Source organism: Benincasa hispida, chromosome 8, assembly GCF_009727055.1.
Source record: "Benincasa hispida cultivar B227 chromosome 8, ASM972705v1, whole genome shotgun sequence".
NCBI lineage: Eukaryota > Viridiplantae > Streptophyta > Magnoliopsida > Cucurbitales > Cucurbitaceae > Benincasa > Benincasa hispida.
The window spans coordinates 52,608,179-52,635,959 of NC_052356.1; the positions used below are offsets into that span (position 1 = coordinate 52,608,179).

The window sequence follows — 27,781 nt, forward strand, 5'->3', positions numbered from 1 at the left end:
TTGGCCGAACCTAGTTCATCGAGGGAGCCCACTTACAAAGATAAAACAGGTCGACGAGCTAAAAGGGCCTTGAAACGAGAAGCTACGGATAAAGCAGCAGCAACTAAGCATCAAGAACATCTAGCTAGGTTTGGCTGGAAGTGATTTTATATTTAAAGCTACTGTATAGAATAAGCTCTACTCATTTATCTGTGCACATGTCTTTGATTCAATTTACTTTTCTAGTTAATGTGCCTTATCAGAGACTAGTAACTCCTAATTAAAATTAAGAATGAGGATCATAAATACTTACAAGGTGTGTAAATGATGCCATCGAATTCTTTGTATAAACAATTTGATCTTAGAATCAATCATAAAAGAATTGTTAGCCGTTAGTACCTAGTTTCATGTATTAAAAATTTTAACTCTAGACTCAAAGTCAATTAAAAAAAAAAAGATTCGGCAACAGAATTTAAAAAAAAAAAACGGACAGATTCGGGATTCAATTTTGGTTAAGAATTAAAAAAAAAAAGCTTTAATGTCGGTTGCAAGATCTTCAATGTTGATACTTTCAATGTCGGTTGCAACCGACATTAAAGACCCTCAATATCGGTTGTAACTGACATTGAAGGCTGCAATATTGGTGTTATTGACGGCCTTTAATGTCGGTTTAAAACCAACATTAAAGGTAACTGACATTAAAGGCCTTTAATAACACTATCTTTAATGTCGGTTTAAAACCGACATTAAAGCCCAAATTTCTTCTAGTGGTCCCTCTCTAGCCAGTGAAAGGGTGAGGTGTGCCTCATTGTTCAAGACCCAGAATCAGCCCGTAAAAGAGCAATTCATCTACTTATCCTAACAATGGGAATGAGTGAATTTCATCTTGTGTAACTGTATTCTCAGCTCCCCACTCGAATGAATCCCCAAAATGGTAGGCATATTGAGTCAGAAAATCTGATCATTCTCACCTATACAGATCAAAGGACCATCCTTTGATAGCTCTAAAAAAGTGCTAAATTTAATAATTTATAACCTTAGTTCTCCCTTATTTGACCATTTTTATACATAAAATGTTCCATTTATAGGTAAAATCATCTGAGAGTCAAAGAAATCATTTGGAGAAAAACTTAGTTAAAAAGGAGTTAAATTTGAGAATTAGAGCATCAATTAAGAGGAAGAGCCAATAATTACAAAAATGCCACTGAGAGCAGTACAACAACCCTCCATCAACGTTGGACTACATTGAAATCTATCAAGAAGCTGATGCACACAACGTCGCGACTTTATCTCTACGTTGCAACACTATGTTGGAAGACAAAATGTTGAGATGCAGAGCAGTGTTGCGACACTACACTCAGCGTAGCTACCTTTGGATATTGACGCGATTTTACCCCGCGCACATGCTTGCCCAAAACACATCAGAGTAGCAACACTCGCCTTATGCTTGCCTTACGCTCGAGGTTTGAAATGTAGCAATAGCTTTGCAATACTTTAATCAATGTCTTTATGCTGCAACCTAAGTATAAAAACATTCCCACGATTTCTACGTAGAAGAAAAAATAATTTCTAACACAATTTTCTCTCAAGAATTCCAGTTTTCTGCATTTTGCGCTCTTTCTTTCACTTACCTTTCATGTATTCTTGTAATTCCTTGATGAATCTTGAAGAGATGCAAGGTTGAAGGTAAGTCTATCTAGTCTAGTTTAGGATAGATTCTTAATTTTCTTGGTATGAGGCTCATTTTTCTGTAATTTCTTATGTAATTTCTTGATTTCTCTGATAAGTTGTTGCTGTAATTCGTTCTTGGATATTGAATAATTTATATGCATTGGATTTTAGGATCTTTGACCAATTTTTTTTTTTTTAATTCAATGAATGCTAGAATATAACCATGTCTATGTGTTTAATTTCAAGGAGCAAGAATTAAAGCATGCTTGTGTATGATTTAGGTTGTTTACAATAATCTTTTTCATAACCTTGCATGATTAATTAAAATTCAAGAATAGATTTAATTAGTAATCTAGGCTTTCCAAACTACTAATTCGATCTTAGTCAAGACTACATCTTCTTAATGCAAATGCACGATTAATTTGGATGCTATCGAATCTAATTAATTGTGGCATTTAAGATTGATTGAATTGTTTAATCATGAAATTAGATTATGAAAATCTAGGCTTTTAGGTTGCATAGGCTAAGTGTATAATTAGCAAGAACTTTCGTTTGTTAAATGCTAATTAGTACCAAGAAAAAATATGAGGACACTTAAACTAGGCTAGATCATTTTAAAAATTGAGCTTTCACTTTTCAATCACTCATTTACATTCTTGTTTTTAAATTTCTTTACAATAATTTCTCAATGAAGCTCCCTCTCCCTAGTTACCACTCAAATTCAAAATTAGGTTAAACAATCATTATATTCCTCGTGGATGATCCATTTCTTGCCATCTATGCTACATGTTAGTATAGGTTGTTATATTGGAGTTACAAATTTATTTGGTCCTTGGAAGTGTGATAATTACATGCATTTCTAGGTTGATCATCCTCATAGGCAGAAGTTCACAATTCATTCAGGATTAAGATTAAGTTATCTATGGTCATCCTAGTGAAGTATAAGTATTTTCAAGTAACAATGATATAAAGAAAGACTAATCATTTTGTGGTTCGGTCTTATACAAATTCTTTGTATAGGACACCCCCAGTCACATGTCTCCACATGAATGATCAATTACAAAGTGGGTTGTATCCGTAGTGTTACTCGGATAAGATATCAAACCTTATCCATATACTATAGACTATTCAGATTATTACTTAAACACGATCCACTTGTCTGTAGACCACATACATATTTAAGTTACAGTAAATAACCTAGGATCTTAGTTTATTGAATTTGGATTAATGCAAACTAAATGTCAAATAATATTTTATTCTATTAAATAAATAATTCATGTATAAATAATTTACCAACTACAAAACCCACGAGATTTAGGGTTTCAACCCCAACGATCTTCCTCTTGTCCTAAAGCTAGTGGATTATATAAATAAAAATTAAAAACAAAGTAAAGTACATAAAACAATATACTAGGGTATATGCTACACGTCCCGTAATATCTCCCACTTGTCCTAGACTAAATGATACATGTCTGATAGATGCAAACTCTCTAGGTGACCCTCAAACACTTTAGCCATGAGAGCCTTTGTAAATGGATCGACAACATTATGCTCCAAAGCAATCTTCATGATAATCTCATCCCCTCGATGCAAAATCTCCTAGATGAGATGATCTTTGCACTCAATATGCTTCCCTCTCTTGTGGCTTCTAGGCTCCCTAGAATTAGCTACAACACCACTATTATCACAATAAAGGGTGATGGGCTTTGACATGTCAAGAATAACTTCTAAATCTGTCAAAAATTTTCTGAGCGATATAACCTCCTTGGCAGCTTCACAAGCAACTACATATTCTTCCTCCATGGTAGAGTCGGCAATGGAGCCTTACTTTATGCTTTCCCAAAGCACAGCTCCTCTATTAAGAGTGAACATTGATCCTGAAGGAAATCAAACATGAGAATTTCCATGAGCAGCGGAATGATCGTTCCAAATTCCATTTGTATTTGAACATAAAAAATTACAATAAAAAAACGGAAACAAACAGGTTATGCACAAAACGAAATTCCAGCATGCTTTACAAAGATCAAGGGATAAAGAATCATACTTTTGAAGACTCATCTTCAAACACCCTCGATCTCGAATGCTAATACAATCAAGAAGACAACAATCACGAACGCTCAAACACTACGACTGCAACACAACACGATCACAGCGACCACAAACACAACGATCTCTAAGATCACGAACACAACGAACGACCTCTTAAAACCTCAAACTATATCGAGTTGAGTACGACACCACCACAATGGCTACCTTGGTATTTTGGGTGTGAGAATCTAGAAGTGTGGGCTCTGTGTGGACTTGGTTAGAGAACGAGACTGGAGGAAGAACAATCGTGTAAACGATTGAGCAAGTGGGAGATGACAAGGTCTATCGTATAGACGATGCCCAATCGTTTAGAAGAAGCTACACAATCGTCTAGCAAAAGCTCTGCGATCGTTTAGCTATCAGTTAGCTGAGTGACTATCGTGTAGTGCCACTCCATGATCGTAATCTCTTTTTAGCTATCGTTTACTAAATCTCATTCACTTGACAGCCTTTCCGTGAGAACTCTTTCCCATAATGGAAAATCTCAAATCATGCTAAATTTAGGAAAATATTTTTCCTTTTATCTCACGGTTACCATGAAACCACCAATAACCCCCCACTCAATTAGTTATTAGAGAAAAAGCGATAATTATCCAATAATTAATATTATTATAAATATATATGATAACCAACTTGCCATACTATATTTATAACCTATAGTTTTAATATTTCATCTGATGAAACATATAAACCATAGCTCTTTTTCTATTTCATGGTACTTAATGTAAATCTCATTTACATTAATCCTTCACTTGATGTATCTCATACATCACATTGATCATATCATATATAATCAAATTACCCCTTGTCAATTTGAACATTTCAAATAAAAACCAAGAATTAATCCTCAACTTGAATCCATTGAGCTACCAAGGGGATCTTATAGACCTATAGCTCGAAGTGTTGGGGTTGATGCCCTAAAGTCTCGTGTCCTATAGTTTATAAACAGTTTGTACGAATACTTGTGTTGTTAATATATGATATTTACTTCACATTTTGTATTTTGCTCGGTTACTTATTTTATTTGCTTTACCACAAACCAATAAACATAAAATCCCTGGTTATCTGTATGTGACTCAAGCATGTATGTGGTGACATACAAGTGGATCATGTCTTGAGTGATAACCAAAATGGTCTGTAGTATATAGATATAGGAGGGAAACCTTATGCTAGTAACGCTACGGATGCGACCCGCTTTGTGGAATGGTCACAAGTGTTGTGACTTGTCACAGATGGTCTGATCCTGATCATTCGTGTTGGGGATATGCGAACGGGGGCGTCCTATATAAATATTTTGTATAAGACCTGACCACGAAGTAATCTATCTGATGAGTCATTTTATGCGATGAAATAATGGTGTAGAATGTGATTGTGGAATATGCGTTGTGCAAGCAAGTTTTCTCACCAATACCCAAGTATAAATCCTACTGAGTTGCTTGGTAAGCCCAGGGTCGAACATAGAGACTAAGGACACAGTATGCGATGGTAATTTTCAATTGCTTTGCGGTAACAAATAAATCAAAGTGTTGGTTGGTTTGTTGTTTAAGGTATAAAGTGTATACGGCGGATTTGAGAAAAGAGTAATTTTGCGACAGATACAATGAGTATGCGGAGGAACGGGTTGAGAAGGTATTTAGCTAGCGTTTCCTGAGAATTCATTCAAGCTATGCAATCATGCTACACTCATGCGACAACAATTCATTTTCCAATGCAAATGCGATAGCTCCTAATTTTAGGACGCATGCAATGAATGCGATAATGTCTATAGAGCTTATTCCTAAGTCTTTACTTCTTGCCTATGCAATGATGAAAGATGCACACAAGGACAAGGAGACCGCATACAATCATATCCTATCTCTAGGATGCATACAATGCGTTAATAGCAAACAAAACTTATTCCTAAGCTTCTATCTCTTGATTATGCGTTTCTTATCTGACTCTCCCGAGCCTAGATTCTAATATGACTTTTCCAAGCTTAGACTCTATCCTTAGACTACCCTCCCGAGTATCTCTAATGGACGAATGACGTATATATAATACAAGATGATCGCATGGTGAAGATCCTAGGTTATGCTAGCTAAGTGCTTTTCAACCCATTCGACAGATTTAGCTACTCATGCGTAATGTAAAGAGAGTGGACAGATATAAAGATGCAATTTTCATTTTATAGATAGGTTACGAGTACAAAATGACAATAGAAAATAAGGGTAGAGAGCCTAGTAGCAATATCTTGCTTCCCAAGGCTTTTACACTGCGTTATCTCTATTTTGCCCAAAAGATGTTCTTGCTTCCACAAAAGTTGGCCCTCTCTCTGGTCTCAATGCTTCCCGACACTCTTCCAAGTTCACCAGGATGATTTCTCGGTGTAATCTCTCTTCACTCGCTTCTGCCTTCTAAGTAAAAGAAAAACTGTGAACAAGGCTAACTTTTATCTATATGGTGAACTCTGTAAATTGAGCGAACTCCTTCAATGAAAGTGACCTTCGGTATTTATAGAGCTTCAGGGTGAAGAACTTTTTCTCTCGAATGATTGCACTGATGGGATGTCATTAATTCTCTGTTTGATGCATTGAATATTTGTCACCGAAAAGTTGAGTGTACTTGCTATAGTATGTGTTAACAGCTTGTCAACTTAATTCGGAATCGACTGTCATCAGCTTTCTGTCCCATCGTGATTTATTAAGCTTTCACCCAGATTCGCCCACCTTGATGGGTCGGCTCTATGCGGCCACCTTCTTGAGCAGATTTTCGCGAGTGCAAATGATCGCAGAGCCTTGCAGTCGCAATCTCGTAATGCGCTCAGATGATAATTTCTTCGGATCGCATTTTTGCCTTGCGTCAACGCATTTTCCTGCATAAAATACATAAGTTAGCTATTTTAATGCGATGGATGCATGCGATCGCAATGTTGCAAACTTAATGCTTTTGGATGCAATATTATATATTTTTACCGTCGCAATCCTGCATTGTTTATAACTTTGCACTGTAATAATGTGCACTTCTGTCCGTTATCATACCTCCAAATTTAAAACAATGCTTGTCCTCAAGCATAAGCTAAATATTTTCTTTAGTAAGTCGACCGCCTTCTTCTTTCCTAGATTTCTCAAGGTTGCCTTATGCAAATCCTATGTACCAAAATCTCCTTAATTCTTATCCAGGTCTCTTCTTGAAATATTTCTAAAATTTAGGGACCGCAAGTTTAACCTCCAAAAAGACCTTACTAGTTTCCAGGGCATTAGATGATTTATTTCATAAAAAAAACTTTTCCCACTGGGGTATTTTCAAATGATTTTTATCCTTGCATATTTTAGACATATATTTTACCAGGTACCACAACCCGGTTCAGAGTTCAGAGAATAGCATGGAAACTCTAGTGGTGGTCTGGTAGAGTTCGGGTCGAGATTCAGTGAGAAAAAGCATTTTTCGAGAGCTACAAAGGTTGTACACTATCTCTTTTTAGTTTACTATTTTTTCTATATTTGCATGCTAATTTCCTTTTAATTAGAGGTAATTATAGTGTAATTAGATCCTTATTCCGCTGTATATGTCTCGTGTTCCATCAAGCCAATTAATCTCAGATCGTTGGAGCCCATGATCTGTAGGTCCACTAGGTCCCCCTACTAGCTCACTAACGGATTAACCTTAGAGTAGCGTGATAAGTTGATTTGAAACGTTCAAATTAAAACTAAGGAAATTAGTAATTATACGTGATATAATTACACGTTTTATTTTGGAATTAAACGAAATTGGAAAATCGATTAATATTTAAATACGATTTAAATATTATATTCATGAATAAAGATTTATGGTAATGGAATTGATGATGAATTAATTTAATATTTGATATTAAATTAAAATTAATAAAATTATTTAATTAATTTATTAATTTTATTAGAAAATTAATTATTAAATTAATTTGTAAAATTATTTTTTAATTAAAATGAATTTTTTATTTTGGAAATAAAAATAAAAAGAAAATTGGAAATGAAAAAGTGGGGTTTTCCCACTTTAGATGCTAGCACCTTAGTCACTAAACCACCAAGTTTTCAATTCAAATTCACAAGCATGAGCTGTGATTCATGCAAGGCTGTTAGTTGCATGAAAGTTATGCAATATAAAGCTGGAATTTTAAATGAAATGGGCAGAGCAATTGTTGCTGAATACTGGGAATTTGTGTTTGAAGAAGTGTTCTTCACACTGTATAAAACCAATAACCTCCTCTCTAATTCTCTTCAATTCAAGCATATTTTGAGTCCCACAACTCAATCTAAGGCTCCAAGAGAATAGTAGGGAATACCTTGTGGTGGTTCACATCCAAAGAAGAAGGAGATTGCAGTTGGAGATCGTGAATCAAAGGTACTTTAAAGGTTAGTGTTGAAACTCTGTTTTTAGTTTATGAGCATGCTTAGTATGAAGTCAAAATTAATGAATTAGAATGTTTAACGATCATTTTTTGCTTCCGCTACTTGCTTTCTGAATCCAACATTTTCTTCAGATGTAACAAAGTTAGTTGAGTGGTGTGGACATCTATTTAAGGTGTAGACAGTATAGGACCCAGCTTCCGCTTAAAACCTTTCAAGTATTTGTCCATTTGACATTTGGCTACCAACTCTGTCCATTACTTTTCTACTTAGTCTTTCAGCAACACCATTTTGTTGTGGGGGTATATCTAACTGTCCTATATATGTCTTAGAGTACCATGATGTTTACAAAAGTTATTAAACTCCTCATTGCAAAACTCCAACCCATTGTCTATTCTAAGACAGATAATTTGTTTTTCAATCTTGGTTTTCCATTCTTTAAATTCATCTAGAGTTTTATCTTTGGTTTTTAAAAAGTAGACTCAACATTTTCTAGAAAAATCATCAATAAAGGATAGAAAGTACATTGAGTCATTTAGTGATTGTGCTTGTGTAGGTCCCTAAAGATCATAGTAGATGTAGTCTAGGATGGTCTTTGTTGTATGTTCAACTTTAGAGAATGCTTGTCTAGTAGCTTTCCCAATTATGCAATGCTCACAGAACTTTGTTGTTCACATAAGCCTTTAGGTAGCAACCCTTGATTTGGTAGGATCTTTAGGCCTTTGGTACGTATGATAGCCTTCTGTGCCAAAGATCTCCTTTTGTGAGTGTTGAATTTGAAACTATTAGAGTTGATTGAAATCTCTGAACATCTTTGATTAGGTAAAGACCATTATACTCACACCCAATAGAGTCCAACAAGTACTATTTTACCATCTTTCCTAACTTCAAACTTGCCTCCAAATCCATGATACTCACACCCAATAGAGTCCAACATCCCTAGAGATATCAAATTTCTTTTAAATATGGACACATGTCTTACATTCTTAAGAAAAGTGACTGTTCCATCTTTGAATTTTTGTGAGTCATAACCTATTCCCACTATTTCACAGGTACTATCATTACCCACATAGACACAACCTCCATTCCAGCTTTTGTAGGTAGTGAACTAGCCCTTTGAGGGTGTTATGTGGAATGTACATCCGGAATCCAACACCTAATTTTGAATTTCATCAAATTGTTTATTGTTAGGATTGTGTTGTGAGGTGGTCAGGGCATTTACAAAGATATAACCCTCATGTTCTGCTACTGATGCTTCAGCCTTAGGTTCTTTAGACTCTTCAACTTGTTTCTCCTTTTGCTTTTTCTTAAAGAAGAAACAATCCTTCCTTATGTGGCCAATCTTGTTCATAAATTACACTTGAGTTTACTTTTATCTTTTTTATTCTTGCCATCTTTCCAATTACTTTTGGATTTCTCCTTTGAAAACAGTCATTCACCACTATTTGAATCTTTCTTTTGAGCTAGAATTTTTAACCATCTAGTTTTGATTGTTGAAATCACAACATCTATGGTGATCTTTTCCCTTCCATATTTGAGAGCCACTTTAACCACTCTATATTCTTCTAGAAGCGATTTTAATAAGATGAATGATCCATCTTCATCGCCTATATTGTCACCAAAGCTCTTAAATTCAATAGACAACTTCTTGAATTCACTTAGATTATCACTTATGATTTGTTTGTGTTGAGGTTGATGTCCTAAATCTTGTAGGGTCCTATAGTTTATAAACACTTGTATGAACAAACATTTTGTGATTTATAATATATAATATTTTATTCACTTCATTCTATGAAATATGAGATATTTTAGTTGCATTAACTACAAACCAATAAACTAAGATCTCTGATTATCGTTGTAACTTAAGCATGTATGTGGAAACATACAAATGGATTGTGCTTTAAGTGATAACCTAAATGGTCTGTAGTATATGGATAAGGAGGGATATGTTATCCTTGTGACACTATGAGTGTGGCCCGCTTTGTAGGTGTTACAAATGTTGTAAACTGCTACCAATGATTTGATCCTAATCATTCATGTATTAGACATGCGAGCGAGGATATTCTATATAAAGGCGTTTGTATAAGACCAGATCATGAAATATTTAATCTTGTTATATAATGTCGTTCATAATTGAGACTTTCATTTCACTAGGATGACCATATAAGGACAGTCCTTTAATTTGCATGGGTAAGAATGGCCAAATCGCCGACTCAACAAGCCTACCATTTTAAGGATTCATCTGATTGGGGAGCTCAACTACACAAAATGGAATTCACTCATTCCCCGAAGCAGGGGTAAGTAGATAAATTGCTTCCTTAAGGGCTGATTCCGGGGCTTGAACAATATGGCGCCACACCTTCTCTTAGCCCGAGAAGGGTTTAATCATAGTGGTACTATGATATATTGTTCATTAGAGGAATCAGTAGTACTTAAGGAGTTAGATGTAACTATAGGGGCAAAACAATAAATTGGCTCAGCTATACTTACGAGCAATTTGTGAAGGATCATCGTACTGTTGATTAGTTATATCCAATGGACACGAAATATATCTGTAGTGCTAAGAGTGCAGCTATCGGTCTTTAGTGGAGTGTCTGACAGTTAACAAATGGTGGATATCGTGATTAAAGAGTTTAGTCACTTATTCACATACCGTTGGAGCTTCAAGCTACCAGTCTATAAGGTCCCTTGGCAGCTCAATGGATTCAAGTTGATAATCAGTTTTTGGGTTAGTTTGAAATGTTCAAATTAACAAGAGGGAATTGGATTATATATGATATAATTAAAGTAATTCAATTATATATGATATAATTGAAATGATGTATTTGATACACTATTATTTGATTGGAGAAATTAATATAAATATAATTTACATTAAATGCCATAAAAAGAGAAAAAGAACTATGGTTTATATGTTGCATATGATGCAGTATTAATACTATAGGTTATAAATATAATACGATAAGTTAGTTATTATATTTATTTATAATTTATTAATTATATGATAATTAATATTTCTTTTTTCTAAATAACTACCTTAGTGGGTGATTTTAGACGGTTTTATGGCTAACAGTGAGATAAAAAGAAATTGGGTTTCAAAATCTCAGAAGGCAATAAGTTATCAGATAACTTTTGAGAGACTAAATAATCCATCGAGTTTACTATACGATAGTACCCGTTTACTACACGATCTAGCATCGAGTCTATATAATAGACTTCCATTTGCTACACGATCTTTCTGTTCAATACTCGATCGTCTACTCCAATCCATCCTTCCATCTAAAATCATACAGAGCCCACAACTCCTGGATTCTCACACTGAGAATACCAAGGCAATCTTGTGGTGTTTCTAGTTCTATTCAAGGATCGAGGATCGATTTTTACTCGTTGGTGATTGAGGAAGTTCCAGTTGATCGTTGCATTCAAGTTCTTGTTTGCTTCGTTGCTGAACAATCGAGGGAAATACGTGAAGAAAGAGTTCTTCAAAGGTATCGTCACTCGATCTTTTGTATTTATTTTAAGAAGCATGCTGTAATTTATCTTTAATGAATAATCGTGTCTATTTGACTGTAAATGTTTGAGTTCTTTCACAATAGAGTCTAGAACGATCCGTTTCCACTCACTGGTCCTCTATATTTAGAGTTCCTTCAGTTTGAATCCATTTTGTAGGGAAAAAAGTTTCTCTAAGGTATGCCCAATTAGGTAAATCTATTGAGAGACACAATTCATCTAGCTTCACCCATATTTCATATGTTGTTTCTTATTTCATATGTTGTTTCTTTCTCTATTACTTCTTTAAGCACATTATCACTTTAGTTCAAGACAATTGTACCTTAGGCTGCACTTTCCGCTTCTTCCATTTCTTCTTTGGTCACTAATTTGGGAAGTTTGGTTGGGTCTGTGATGGCTTTTAAAGGCTTCTGCTGTCCAAGAATGGCCTTTACCTTTGCTTTCCACAGAGCAAAGTCTCCCTTCCCAACCAACTTCTCAACATCATAGCGTGCCAGAACCATTCTTTAATCAAGAAAGTGTTTCTTGGAGAAATTTTTGTACCTTTCTTGATCTTTACATGCTCTATACCAATTTGTTGCGATTACACGTGTAGGAGAAGAGAACACTTCACTTGGATGCGTGGAGCTCTCTGCATCTTCTTTACATGCAACAAAACATACGATTTTGAAAAAGAAATTATTCAGACCTCATTTCACTCTTCTTCTTCTGCATCTTCTCTCTTAGTTTGCCTGACTCTTCTTCTTTTATTTCTTTATTTCTATTCCTTTTACTTTGTCTATTTCTTTGATTAACAACCTTCTAATGATTCTTTGATGTTGAATCGAGCTATATAAAGAAATTACGATGGAGATTATCAAGGAAAAAAGGGTGAGGGAAGAAGAGAGAATTGACACAGTGAGTTTAGAGTGGTTCAGCTATTAGAATGCCTACACCCACTATATTGAAAGAAGAATTTTATTGAAGTATTACAGAGGAAACTCTACATATTGAAACTTCAACTAAGTGTCCTACCTTTTGTTGGGATTGGTGTCCTAATTCTCCCAGAGTCTCGTTGTTTTCTAAAGATACACATTGTTTAATGAATAAAAAATTATGGCATTTACTCATATCCAATAAACAAAGCTCCTTGGTTATCTAATGTGAATTTAAGCATGTATATGTAATATACAAGTGGATCATGCCTTAAATGATTTCCTAAATAGGTCTGTAGTATAAAAATTAAGGTGGGATACCTGATCCTGGTGACACTACAATACAACCTACTTTGTAGAGGTTTGCAAGTGTTGTAAACTACTACAAATGGTAGATCCTGACCATTCATGTGGAGACGCGCGAGTAGGGGTGTCCTATACAAAGAGTTTGTATAAGACCTAGACCACTAGATGACTAGACTCTGTATATAATGCCGTTGATACTAGAGACTTGCATCTCACCTAAACGACCATAGGTGACACGACCTCAATCCTGAGTGCTTTGGGAACTCTTATCTTTGAGGGCGGTCCCTTGATTAGTATGGGTAAGAGTGGCCAAATTGCCAACTCAACATGCCTAACTTTTTGGGGACTTGTCTGATCTGGGAGCTAGGAACTCGATCCACAAGATGGAATTCACTTCTTTCCTGAAGCATGGATAAGTAGAGAGATTGCTTCCTTAAGGGCTGATTCTGGGGCTTGAACATAGTGGTCACAGCTTCTCTTTGGAAGAGAAGACTCAGTCATAGTAGAACCATGACTTATGTTCATTAGAGAGATCAGTGGTACTTAAGGAGACAAATGTAACTAAAGGGGCATAATGGTTATTGACCCAGTTGTACTTACGAGTGATCTGTGAAGGGTTGTCGCGCTACTAATTGGTTAAGATGGACACATAATATATCTATGGTAAGGAGAGTTCAGCTGTCGGTCTTTAGTTGAGTGTTTGGCAGTTAACGGATGGTCGATCCTGTGACTAAAGAGTTTAGTCAGTCATTCACGTATCGTTGGAGTTTCGAGCTATAGGTTCATAAGGTCCCCTTGGTAGCTCAATGGATTTAGTTGAGGATCAGTTCTTGGTGTTGATTTGAAATGTTCAAATTGACAAGAGGTATTTTGATTATATATGATATAATCGATTTGATGTATGAGATATATCTAGTGGAGGATTGATGTAAATGAGATTTACATTAAGTACTCATGGATAGAAAAAGAACTATGGTTTATATGTTTCAAAGATGAAATATTAAAACTATAGGTTAAAATATAGTATGAATAAGTTGGTTATTCATTTATATTTATAATAATATTAATTATTAATTAACTAATTCGCTTTTTCTTTAATAACCAATTGAGTGGGTGGTGTTATTGGATTTTTCATAATAACCTTGAGATAAAAGAAAATGGTTTTCCCTAATTTTAGTAACCGGTTGAAAGGTTTTCATAATAGGCTTTGAATTTCTTCTCTCGGCATAGCAAAAAAAAAAAAAAAAAAAGGATTTCACGGAGTTGTCAAGTAAATACAGATCTACTAAACGATAGCTTGGGCGAGCTAAACGATCGTATAGTATTTACCAAATGATCGCGTAGCTTTTGCTAGACGATCGCTTGCCCAAAGTAAACAATCGTGTAGTGCCTGTAGGGGACAGACCGAGCTAAATGATGAGCTAAACGATCGTATAGATTTTGCTAGACGATCGCATAGCTTTAGCTAAACGATTGGGCATCGACCTATACGATAGGTCTCCGACATCTCCCACTTGCCCAATCGTGTACACGATCGGTGTTCCCTCATTCGTCTGCCTCATTCTAAGTTCGAACACAACCCACCCACTGGATTCTCATACCGAGAATACCAAGGTAGCCTTGTTGGTGGTGTCATACTCAACTTGACACTGTCAAGGTGCTGTTGCTGAGGAGTTCGTAGCCGAGGCGATCGTTGAGGATGAGCGCAAGTGTTCGTGCTTTGTTGCGGTCGTGTAGATCGAGCGTTCGAGGTTGCTATTGTTCGAGCGATCGTGCGCAAAGGAGCATGGAGACACATCTTCAAATGTTCGTAGAGGTTTTCCTTTGTGCATTTGTAGTTATTCATGCTGTAATTTTTGTATTAATTGTATAACCGCTTGTTTTTGTATGACTGTAATTTGTATTATTCATTCATAATTGTAATTTGGAATGATCTTAATTTTCTCTTCTCATGAAAATCTCGAATTCGATTTCCTTCACCTTTTGCATTCTAAATTCTCCTATTATAGATTTTACTCATTCACAGATTTGTTACATAAAACTATCTAAATTAATTTTCAAATTTCATATTCAAATAACTTTTTTGTTATTTTCTACACTTAATCCTCTTCAACAAAGTACCTCGCCTATCCAATAGAGTTCAACCATAGATCACACCATGACTATTTTTGAGACTCCACTACATCTATGTTCGACATTTACAGATTCTACCGACATAGTTAAGTCAAGGGCATGACTCTATACCACTTATTGGGAAAAAACCTCTCACTTCTACTGGAAATTAAAAGAAAACAATAAAACTGGAAAGACAGGAATTTACATGGAAAACTCCCAACTGGAGAAAAACTACGACCCACTAAAAAGAAACTACTATGTAAAAAATTGTTACAATCACACAAAACAATTCTATCTCTCGATCCAAATTACAAGAGCACCTTCTCAAAACTTTTATACTAATCATATCTTTTTCCCATTCTCAAACTAGAGAATACATAAAGAGAATTTAACTAAAGGTAGGACGCTAAAGCTTAAAGTGTTTCTAACTTGAACGAGTTGGAATTAGATGCATAAGCTCCTTATATAGACTTGGAGTCTATCCTCATTGTTCAGTTTAACCAATGTGGTACAAACTGCACTTTTAATACTTTGTCAAAATTCAACAAAAAGTGAGTCTTACACAAAGCAAAAAAATAAAAAAATGAAGAAGAAGAAGGAGAACGAGAAGAAGAAAGAGAAGAGGGAAGAAGAAGAGGGATGGAGAAGGAGAAGGAGAGAAGAACGAAGGAGATCTCATCCTTTTCGTATTATTGAAGGATCGTCACAATCTTGATTCTATAGAGGAAGGAAGAAGATGAAAAGAGAGGGAGGAGGAGGAGGATTTATAAATAACAACTCGATCGTAACCAACAAAATTGGACCCTCAATGGGCAAAATAGCTAGTAGGTTATTATTTACTTCGAAGAAGAGGAAGAAGAAGTGGATTATCCTTACAATACATTATTTACATAGGAGGAGGATTTATAAATAACAAATAGTACAACTCGATCGTAACCAACAATATTTGGCCCTCAATGGGCTAAATAGCTAGTGGGTTATCCTTACGATACATTCTTTACTTCAAATGTGATAGATTCATTATTGCATGATCATAGACATCTTAGAAAAACAACAAAGCTAGATAGATGTGCATTCGTGTAATTGTACTAAAATAGACTTTTCTTGTGTTTTCTCAAAGAACATTGAGGCCAATAAGTTGACCGCAATATATCTACAATGAGCTAAGTGAAACATACAAAAACAGGCAATTGGAAAGATGGTCACTGCTGCAACGATCAATGTAATCTTCACCTTTATTTTATGATACGCAATAAAGAAGGTTGCACTGAAAGCCACTACCATGCATATTATAGAAACAAATAGTGTCACTAACCCAAACAATAACTTGCTTGGCAACCATATCAAAAAATCTTCTTCTGCATAGCGTGACGTCAAAATTGATAAAAATGTGAGTATAGATGTTGTAGATGTCACCAGAGCTGCAACATCTGATATAACGAACACTGTAAAGGCCTGATTTTGTTGGAAAATAGGAATGTGATCCTTATCGTCATTGCCTCCTGGAACCATGAATGCCGCTGCAAAAACCACCGTTGCGATTAAAGCTGCCACCAGCATGTGCAAACTGTTTTTCATCCACTCCTCCCCATCTTTCCGTAGGTGTTTGTGCTCTTTTGTGAAGAGTTCACGAGGTGTTTGACCAGCATGATCATGGTCTTCTGTTATTTTCATACTATAATAGGATGGGATAATGATTTTCTCCATTTCCTTGAAGTTAAGTACAACATTTCGAAAGAATGTATGTAGCGGAGAATGTTAAATCAGATTGTTAAAAAAAAAAAAAAAAAATCTATGCATCAAGAATGACATACCTTAAACCACAAAAGCTCTCGTTGCATTTGTAGAGCTGTCCCTGACACTCTGCTAAGGTGATATGGAGATGTCAACATTCCAGCTAGGCGTAGAATGTTAAACTTATCCTTATCATTGTATCCATGGGCAAGGAAATCCTTCAGCCCTCCTATCTCATATATAAGACTAAACACATTTTCTTGTCGATTTTCAACTGCTACGTGAAATATGCTTTTCTTATCCTCATCAACTATCCATATCAAATCGGGATAGGAGCGAATGAGTATTATCAAGAATTCAACATTTCCAACTCTTGCTGCATCGTGCAATAAACTTGAGAGATTTATTCTGAACTCGTCTAGCTTCAGTGTTGAAAGATCCTCGACAACCGAATCCCATAGACGTTCAACAACTTGATGGGCTAATGTCTGCATTACAGCTGTTTTGTAAATCCCGTTGAAGCCTAGAAAAATTAAAGCACATAAAGATATAATGATCATAAAATATATACAGTATATCGTATTATATATATGATCCAAATGGGAAAGCAATAGTGTTGATGATGTGTATAATTACAAGAGTTTATATGCTTTTCCAGAAGCTAAGCTCGTTGCTGCTACCGATGGCATATGGCTTTCTGGCTAGTATATGCAAAGGCGTGTCATCATTTTTGTTCACCATCTCCTTTGCTAATTTAGGTTTCTTTTCCAGAATATGCAATGCTATATCTACAATAAAGAAATATATATTAATTAAGAACATTGAATTTATAGAGTATTAAAGAAATTAACTTAAGTTGATGCTATATATATGTTATTAAACAAGGATTTGGAAGAGGCAAAACCATTATAATCACTGTCGATTGTAGCTAAGAGAAGTTCAAATTGTTGTTCAGGAGATAAAGCATCAAAATCAGTGTTAGAGAAAAGATAGGAAGCCATGTGTCTTTGCGTTTGTAAACTACAGCGGCCAAAACTGGGATGCACTTAAGATCACCACCATCATCAATATTTGGAAGATTGGGATTCTTGTCAACCATTGCTTTACCGATCCTTACAACTCCTGATACAGCAGGCATAAGAAAGGGCAGTGCGTCCATCTATATTTGTTATAGCTAAGTCAAAGTCATTTGAAGAGTAAAGCTTAACCAACTCTTCTACAAAAGAAATATGCTTTGCAGCAGCAGCAATATGGAGGGCCGTATTCCCTTTTGAAGTTATCTTCTTCGTGGACCATGATGGATCTTCGTCAAATATTTTATTGGCAGTCTTCCAATCTCCCTTTAAAGCAGCTTGATATAACTCAACAGATTTTTTAATGTATCTTTTATTCCCCATTGTTGCACCTACAAACAAACAATCCATAATACCAAGAAAAAGGGAAAAAAAAAAAAGAAAATTAATGAGGAATATGTAGATGGATGAACATACAGTTGGCAGGAATTGAATGCTCATTTTCTTCTTCTCCATACTTTATACGGACGGCAACGAAAGATCCCAATTCATGGTTAAGAAGAGGCCTTTTAGCTGTTGAAGGAGTGGTTGGTTCTTGTCCTTCATTTGGTTCAGAATTATCAGTGGCTTTTGAACGACAAGAAGAAGAAGAAATATGCTGGTCTTCATTAAGGGAAGTCTGCACTGAGCTTTCCATATGGGCCTCCTGCACACTTCGCATCTTTCAGATCTGTCAATTATGTATATGAGCTGCATATATAGGATACTTATTTATTTCACACAAAATATTGCATATAGCTGTTTGGATATTGTTAAGATTTGATTCAACAACATGTCGTCTGGACTCTTAATCAATTGATCAATTGTGTTCAGATTTGTAGTTTATTTTATTATGTTTATTTCAACTATTACATGTATCGAACCTTAGTCTTTTAAAATATTAATGTCATGTTACATGTTTTCTAAGTCGATATAAATTAACTACTTGTTTTCTAAGTCAATATAAATTAATTAATGGGTAAAAATACATTTTTTTGGTCCGGTATAAGTGTATTTGGTCATTCGGTTTTTAGAAATCTATACTATCTAGAAGAAAAACATTTGATTTCCTCTTTTACCATTTTTAGTTGATGGTCATAGGGATATAAAAAAAAAATTTCACATTTAAAATTATTAGATAAAAATTAGAATAATACCTGTTTGGTCCCTAAGTTTTGGTCCTTATTCCAGATAAAATATGATTTTTTAAAAACAAAATTTGAATAATAGATTAGAGGATAAAATGTCATTTGTTTTTAAACTTTTAAAAGAAAAAGATTTTCATGAATAAGACATTAGAGGATAAAATATGATTTTTTTTTTCCTTTTCTTAAAGAGTATTAGAGATTATTAAAGATAGAATGTTTTTTTTTTTAAATAATAATTTTTCGTGAATTAGAGATTAGAGAATAAAGTATATCCCAATGATCATCAACTAAAAGGGACAAAATGGAAAATCAAATATTTCTCCTTTGTAGCACATTTTAGATAATACATATTAGACACTAGAGGATAAAATTGATTTTTTTTTCTCTAAATCTTCTTATTTAACCTAAATTAGAAATTAGAGATAAAATGTGATAAATTTTTTCCTTCATTTAACGTGAATTAGAGATTAGAGATCGAGTGTATTTAATTTTTTTTCTTCTTTCAATGTGAAGGCCAAAGAATATGATAAATTTTTTCATTTAATAATTGAAATGTGAAATTATCTTACATATCCTATGATCATCAACTAAAATGAGCAAGAACAGAAATCAAAAGTATCTCCTTATAGCCCATTTTAGATAGTATATATAGATATATAGAATGAAGAAAGGAGTGGATTCAAGGTGTACAAACAATGCATCACTCGGTAAAAAGGAAAACAAAAAATGGCAAAAACTACCAATCACAAAAAATGAAGTACATACAACTCAAGGAGAAAGGTTCCAAGAAGAACTCTCTCAGTCTTCCTAAAACTTCATACTGAACAGCTAGACTAACCACGCTTGAAGAGAACACTGTTGGGATTGGTGTCCTAATTTTCCCAGAGTCTCGTTGTTTTGTAAAGATACACATTGTTTTAATGAATAAAATAAGTGTTATTTAATTCTGGCATTTACCCATATCCAATAAACAAACCTCCTTGATTATCTTATGTGAACTTAAGCATGTATATGTGATATACAAGTGGATCATGTCTTAAGTGATAACCTAAATAGGTATGTAGTATAAGATTAAGGTGGGATACCTGATCCTGGTGACACTATGGATACGACCCGCTTTGTAGAGGTTTACAAGTGTTGTAAACTACTACAGATGGTAGATCCTAACCATTCATGTGGAGACGTGCGAGCGGGGGTGTCCTATACAAAGAGTTTGTATAAGACTTGGACCATGAGATAACTAGACTCTGTATATAACATCGTTGATACTAGAGACTTGCATCTCACCTAAACGACTATAGGTGACACGATCTCAATCCTGAGTGTTTTGGGAACCCTTGCCTTTGAAGGTGGTCCTTTGATTAGTATGGGTGAGAGTGGCCAGATTGCGAACTCAACATGCCTACGTTTTTGGGGATTGTCTAATCAGGGAGCTAGGAACTCGATCCACAAGATGGAATTCACTCCTTTTCGGAAGCAGGGATAAATAAAGAGATTGCTCCCTTAAGAGCTGATTCCAAGGCTTGAACATAGTGGCCACAACTTCTCTTTGGAAGAGAAGACTCAGTCATAGTAGGACTATGACTTATGTTCATTAGAGAGATCAGTGGTACTTAAGGAGACAAATGTAACTACAGAGGCATAACAATTATTGGCCGAGCTGTACTTACGAGCGATCTGTGAAGGGTTATCGCACTACTGATTGGTTAAGATGGACACATAATATATCTGTGGTAAGAAGTTCAGCTGTCGGTCTTTAGTGGAGTGCCTGGCAGTTAATGGATGGTGGATCCCATGGCTAAAGAGTTTAGTCAATTATTTACGTACCGTTGGAGTTTCGAGCTACAGGTCCATAAGGTCCCCTTGGTAGCTCAATGGATTCAGTTGAGGATCAGTTCTTGGTGTTGATTTGAAATGTTCAAATTGACAAGAGGTATTATGATTATATATGATATAATCGGTTTGATGTATGAGATACATCTAGTGGAGGATTGATGTAAATAAGATTTACATTAAGTACCATGGAATAGAAAAAGAACTATGGTTTATATGTTTCATGAGATGAAATATTAAAACTATAGATTATAAATATATTATGATAAGTTGGTTATCATTTATATTTATAATAATATTAATTATTGGATAATTAATTCTTTTTCTTTAATAACCAATTGAGTGGGGGTTATTGGTGATTCATGGTAACCGTGAGTTAAAAGGAAAATTGTTTTCCTAATTTTAGTAAGTTTTGGCAAAAATTGATTAGAGATTTCTCTCGGCAAAAAGAAACTCACAGGCGCTTGTCAAGTAAGTACTAGATTTACTAAGTGACAATGTGTTATTCTAAACGATCGTGTAGTGTTTTTAGGTGACAAACACCGAGCTAAACGATCGCACAACTTTTGCTAGACGATTGCTTAGCTTTAGCTAAACGATTGGGCATCGACCTATGTGATAGGTTTTTGTCATCTCCCACGTGCCCAATCGTGTACACGATCGATGTTTCCTCCGTCTGCCTCATACCAAGTCCGAACAGAGCCCACTCTTTGGATTCTCACACCAAGAATACCAAGGTAACCTTCTTGGTGGTGTCATACTCAACTCGACATCGTCGAGGTTCTATGGAGGCCGTTCGTATTGCTGAGGAGTTCGTGACCAAGGCGATCGCTGAGAACGAGCGCGAACTATTCGTGTAGTGTTGCCGTCGTGTTGTTAGAGCGTTCGAGGTTGCTGTGTTCGAGTGTTCGTGAGCAAGGAGCGTGGAGACGAGTCTACAAATGTTCATAGAGTTTTCTCCTTGTTCATTTGTAGTTATTCATGTTGTAATTTCTGTAGTAATTGCATAACTGTTTGTTTTGTTTTACGACTATAATTTGTAATGTTCATTCATGATTGTAATTTGGAATGATCTATATTTCATTACTCATAGAAATCTCGAGTTTGATTTCTTTCAGATACAAGGTAGCTCCATGGACGGGTATATTATGCTCGCATCAATAATAAAATATAACAACACAACAAGCTACTATCTAAACCTGATGTGCCTTGGTCGATTATACCTATATTAAAATGATAAATCCAATTGAGCTCGTATCTCAATACGAGGTCTCATGGGAGCACCCTCCGCACAAAAGTGGGTCTCTCTAAATAGCTTTTCTAAACGGGCATGCAAAGAATATATGATCTTTAAACTCAATCCATCAGTGTTGTGCACAGTTACTCGGATATCAGAACACCACTTGCTACTTTTTTCCGCTTATCTAAATTTATATATATATATATATATATATATATTTTAATTAGGTAGGAAAAGGTGAAATTAGCACTTGAATGGGTTTGAGTCACGTTTAAGGTAAGCTCATATAAAATTTAATTCAGATCGTAGCATGCATATTTTCAGACTTTTTTACATCTTAATCCTTATATATTTTTTTAACTATAAATAGTTTAGTTTTTGTATTAAATGAAGGACTAAATCAACAATTTTGAGATAAGAAAGTTTCAACAAACAATCCATGCTAAAATGTGTATCGTTTAATTGGCATAGTGTTTGTATAATCAACCGACAAATATTATATAATACACATCTAAATGTATTTTTTTTATTAATATAATTTAATTTGGTCCAATGTACATTAATTTAATTTAATGATGTACATCCCAACATCAACTGATGAACGTCCCTTTGAGCCAGCCATCTACAGGAATTTGTGGAAGTCCAACATTCTAAAAAATGCAAAATTTTGCTCGACACTCTCTCATGAAAGCATCAATACAATGGAAGTGTTATAGAAAAAGCTCCCAAATTTCTCTCTCAATCCTTATTGGTGCCCCCTGATGAAAATATGGAACATTTCTTAAGCCTTTGCAAAGTTGCTTCGAACTTGTGAGCCAAGATGGCTAATCATATGGGGTGGCACAATAGAAATAACTCTATCCAAACACTTTGCAAAGACCTCTACTCGATCAAACAAACCACCAACAAAAAAAATGTTTTCTTCAACACCTCGACCGCTGTATTATGGACTCTTTAGATTGAACGGAGAACAATCACACATTCAAGGACACTAGTAAAAATATTACAAATCTATGGGAAGACACTTGCACCCTCGCAGGGGCCTATTTAAGGAATACGAACCTTCTACCATCGCCTCAATTTGACTGCTTTTTGTAACACTTAATGTACTGATTAACTCTGATGGACTTATCTCTAGTCCTCCTCTTTATTTTACTCTTTTGCATGCTTCCTGGGGTTTCATTGAATATTAATTACAAAAGTGGGATATAATGAGAGTACTAAGAATTGTGTCCACCTAGTGGAGATATTTGAGATATTCAAGTACATCTACAGGCACAAAATGTATCTTTTTTTAAAAAAAATAAAAAAGAAAGAAAGAAATTTTGGCCGTTTGCCAAATCCACATGGAAAGATAAATTTTATGGGGCGAGGGTGAGAAAAAATATTTTTTCTGAGCAAAATAAGGATCGATATAGATAATGATATTGAAACACTTGAAAATAACTTATTTTAAAAATTAAACACTTGAAAAGTTAAATCATATATACCATAGAACTCTTATATATGGATAATGATATTATATGAATAGTTCGATACATTTGAACAATTTTTAAATCCTTATGTATAAATAATTATACAATGTAAAAAAATAAATTTTATTACATTTAAGATTAACATTCTTAGGAGAAATTAATAACTTAAATAATGATAAATAATAAGGGATTAACCATTTAAATAGGAAAAAATTTCCCATGAGATGAGAAATGAAAATAGGGGCAAGAACAGAGACTGTAAGTTATCTCTGTCATCACCCTCACCCATAGATATCTCTGTTTATTAAAAATGTTGCGTTAATCTTGGAGAGCATCAGGAGTAGAGAGCTAAGGGGACAAAAAAGAAACAAAGAAAAAAAGCAAGTAGAACCTTCACTGCGGTGGTGAACTAGTCGTGCATTGCATTGTGGGAGGATTGTGGTTAATTAGTTCTTGGATTTATACTTTCTCTTCTTTTTCTCTCCAGTTTCATCAGCAGCTCCATCAGTAATAGATCTGAAAGTACTAGAACTTTTATTAAGCTGGTGATCTAGTGGCTCTGGTTTTCTGGTTGATCTAATTGACATAAGCTCGGCAGTGCAACCAATGAGCAGAGTCTGCGCAGACACGAAACAAGCCAACAAAGGATCACTCACCACATCCTTTTTCCTGACCACCATTTTCAACATTTTAACCATTTCCTCAACTTTCACTATCAGATCATCCATTGGGGCGACGACACCGAAGCTCCAACCCTCCGAGTTGTCGGTTCGTGGCCTTCGAGTTGGCCGCTCATGTTGGGAGGTGTCGATGGGGCTAGTTTGCGCCGGCCTCTTACCGAGGAATGCATCTGGAGTATGTGGCTGTGCTTGAACGTCCTGATCGGAGGAGCTTTTAGTAGATTTGGATGCAGGTGTTTTTCTGGTGGGTGATGATGGGGGACGAATGAATGCTGTGCTTATAACTTTGTGGTCACCCATGGTGTGTTGTGTTGTGCCCTTATTCATGAACTCCTAACCACATCTACCCATATAAATACATGAACTCCTAACCCATATAAATAGAAAATTAAAACAATACCTACTCCCCTGCTCTCCTATATTTGTGTAGATGTACTATGTACTATAGTCGTTTTCAAATATAGTAAAATAAACCAAGATATTTATAAATATAATAAAATGTCATTTTCTATTAATGGTAGACTCTGATAGTCTATTATCATTTATCACTATAGACATGATAGATCTAACGGTGTCTATCACTGATAAAGAGTGACATTTTTTTATATGTGAAAATATTTTTAACCGTTTTGCCATTTAAAATAATTTTCCTTTCCAATACCATTCTTTTCAACTATCAAATATCATCTAATGCGGTTTTTCTCACTTTTAAAAACTAACAAACAAAAATAAAATATAATAATAATAATAATAATAATAAATAGGATTATTTTCAAATATAATAAAATGAATAAAATTATTTATAAATATAGTACAATATCACTATAATAGACTACTATCATGTATTACTGACAGTGTCTATCAGTACCTATTACTGATAGATTGGGATACTTTGTTATATTTAATAATATTTTTAGCAATTTTGACATTTTAAAAAAATTTCCTAATAAATATAATGTTTCCAAATGTTACATGTGTAAACTTTACGTTTAAGTTTAATTTCTATTTCGACAATATTTTATGATTCTACCTTTGAGTTTTCACTATGGCCTACTTTTTAGTCTTATTTGGGTTAATTAACTACCAATTAATTTAAAAAATTTCAATAAATTAATTTTTATTAGTCACTACTAAAGTTAATTGAAAATTCTTCATCATAATTATTTTTACCTTTGTAAGTGAAAGTTTAGTAACACCAAAGACAAAAAATGGGGGAAAAAAAAAGAAAAGGCCGAGCATTAGTTACTCCGGAATGAAGAGTAAAATTTACAAATTTATGGACAAGATTGAAACTAATCACATTGAGGGGTTAGTAGGAGATAAGTGATTTCCGAAGGAGAGACTTGATGTAACGATCCGACCTCCTAGGACTTAAGTTAGGCCGTTACTAAATACATGCATGCATGGAACTCAAAACGACACTCGGTTATGACAAAATAAATGCTAATTAAATAAGATAAGTTCAAAAGACTTTCATTAAATTCAAATACTAAATCAATAGTAGGGTACCCATAAATAATAATTGATAATAAATAAGTCTGAAAAACGATTCTTAAAAGTAAGTTTTAAACATCAAAACTAAAAATTAAGAAAAACATGAAAAGAACTCTAAATCTCATGATGCGGAAGCGTAAAAACTAGTCCCAGTAGCTCAATCACGAATTCCGCTTATCCATCGCCGGTGCATCACTACCCTTACCTGAAACAATAACATCAGAAAGAATGAGTATAAAATACTCAGTAAGTAACTCCACTATTGGGGTCAAGTTGGGCATCTATGTCCTCTAGATACCCACCTCCGGTGAAACATATAAATTGCTCTAGTCCTCATGGGACACATATGCACATGAAACAAGAAGGAGACTGAGTCCTATTCTACTGTAGTTAAGTACCTCTGGTGAATCCCGAAGGAGACACAGACTGGTGAATCCCGAAGGAAACACAGACTGGTGAATCCCGAAGGAAACACAAAATCTAATGGGCATCTAACTAATTAGTAATGACATTTACACAGTCTCAACATTATAATCATCACTGTATGAATCTATGACATACATATAAACCTCAACATCATGGCTCTACAATATACACATATACCTCATCATCATGGTTCTACAACATGCATGTATACCTCAACATCATCAGATCAAATACAACCATGGAAGCACATATTATCTCATACTAGCATTCAATTGTCTATGTGCATAAATAAATAATTCGAATCTCGTAACAGAACATACTTTAATCATGTTATACTATCAATCTTTCATGTTGTCATTCTGCCATAACCTTCATTTAACATGCTAGCATACATCTAATGCCTAGCCCGTGGGCAATTCCAGTAGTAAGATTACTTACCTCAAAATTAAATCCAAAATTAACCCAAACAATTAATCTCCAACAAAGTAACTCTCGAATTAATTCCCCTAGCACAAAACACAAACACTAGAATTCAATCTTTGGAGCCAAAACCAAAACATACCACATTTAATCCAACGAACCCCAATTTAACTTACCAAAGTTGTGGCTTTGTCCAAGATCAAATCCACAACCAAAAGTTTGATGACCAATCTGAAACAACTTTTTGCAACGTCGCAAGATCCGCTTTCGACCTTGAAACTCTTCCAACACTCAAATCTATGGCCCAAACATGATGGTCATTCACAATTTTAGCCAAAACCAACTGGGTATTCTAAAATCACCAAAGAAAATTCTAAAAACTTTTATCTTACCCAAAGACTCCGAGATTCTGGCACAAGCAACGGTGGTGGCAACAGAAGAAATCTGACGACTAGGCCGCAGATACGACGTGACGATGCGGATCTGACGGTAAGGTGAAGCGAACCTAGGCTGGACGGTTCGGGCTGGGTGACAGAATGGGCGACTCGGCGGTCAGCGACGAACAGCGAGCGGCGGAACAGCTGAATAATAATAATATTAATAATAATAAAAACAAAAAAGGGGTAAATCAATATATTTACATTAATCCCTTTCCATTATAACTATTTTTAAATTCCTTTCCGTTTCAAAGAAAATTAATTCCTACCATTAATTTCCAATTTGAATAATTTCCACGCCAACAATTAAATTTCTTGCACTTACACTTAAAGTCCAAAATTCCAAAAAATGTCCTCCAACTAATAACAAATTACTGAAATTACATTATTACTAAAAAAAAATGTGCAGGGTGTTACATTCTTCCTTCCTCAAAGAACTTTTGTCCTCGAAAGTTCATTCTTAAAAAAAAAAAAAAAAAAAAAAACACTCCAGAGGATTACATTCTTCCCTCCAAAGAACTTTCGTCCTCGAAAGTTCCATTCTTGAAAAGTACCCGGGTACTGGATCTTCATTCTCATCCTCTCGCTTCAATTAGCCTCTTGACTGGTGGATTCTCCACAGGACTTTCACAAAACGAATTTCCCCATGGCGCAATGTTTTTACCTTCTCTGGTAGAGGATCTCTATAGGCTTCTCTTCGTAGCTCAAGTTGTCATTCCAAACTGTAAGGGCTGTTAGTCAACTACATGAGAGGGGTCTGTTAGCATACTTCCTTAGCATCAAAACATGAAGATATTATTGAACTAGAAGACAGTTGCTGGGGCAGTTGCCAATCGGTAAGCTACTGGGCCAACTCCCTCCAAGATCTCGAAAGAGGTCATTGAATCTCGGATTCAAC

At 35.0% G+C, this 27,781-nt stretch overlaps 1 protein-coding gene and 1 long non-coding RNA gene across 2 annotated transcripts; both read right to left on the reverse strand.

Moving 5' to 3' along the window:
- Positions 1-16,032: 16,032 nt before the first annotated feature.
- Positions 16,033-18,412, reverse strand: LOC120084122 (ankyrin repeat-containing protein ITN1-like). Its single transcript, XM_039040021.1, is given in 9 exon segments — positions 16,033-16,108; positions 16,110-16,654; positions 16,759-17,201; positions 17,315-17,332; positions 17,335-17,466; positions 17,583-17,679; positions 17,682-17,810; positions 17,812-18,083; positions 18,169-18,412. Coding segments are annotated over 9 exon segments (1,956 nt in total).
- Positions 18,413-25,748: 7,336 nt separating this feature from the next.
- LOC120083503 lies at positions 25,749-27,024 on the reverse strand. Its single transcript, XR_005483438.1, has 3 exons — positions 26,839-27,024; positions 26,465-26,743; positions 25,749-25,805 (listed from the first exon to the last, which is right to left on the reverse strand). It is a non-coding gene; the product is annotated as an uncharacterized LOC120083503 (long non-coding RNA).
- Positions 27,025-27,781: the final 757 nt, after the last annotated feature.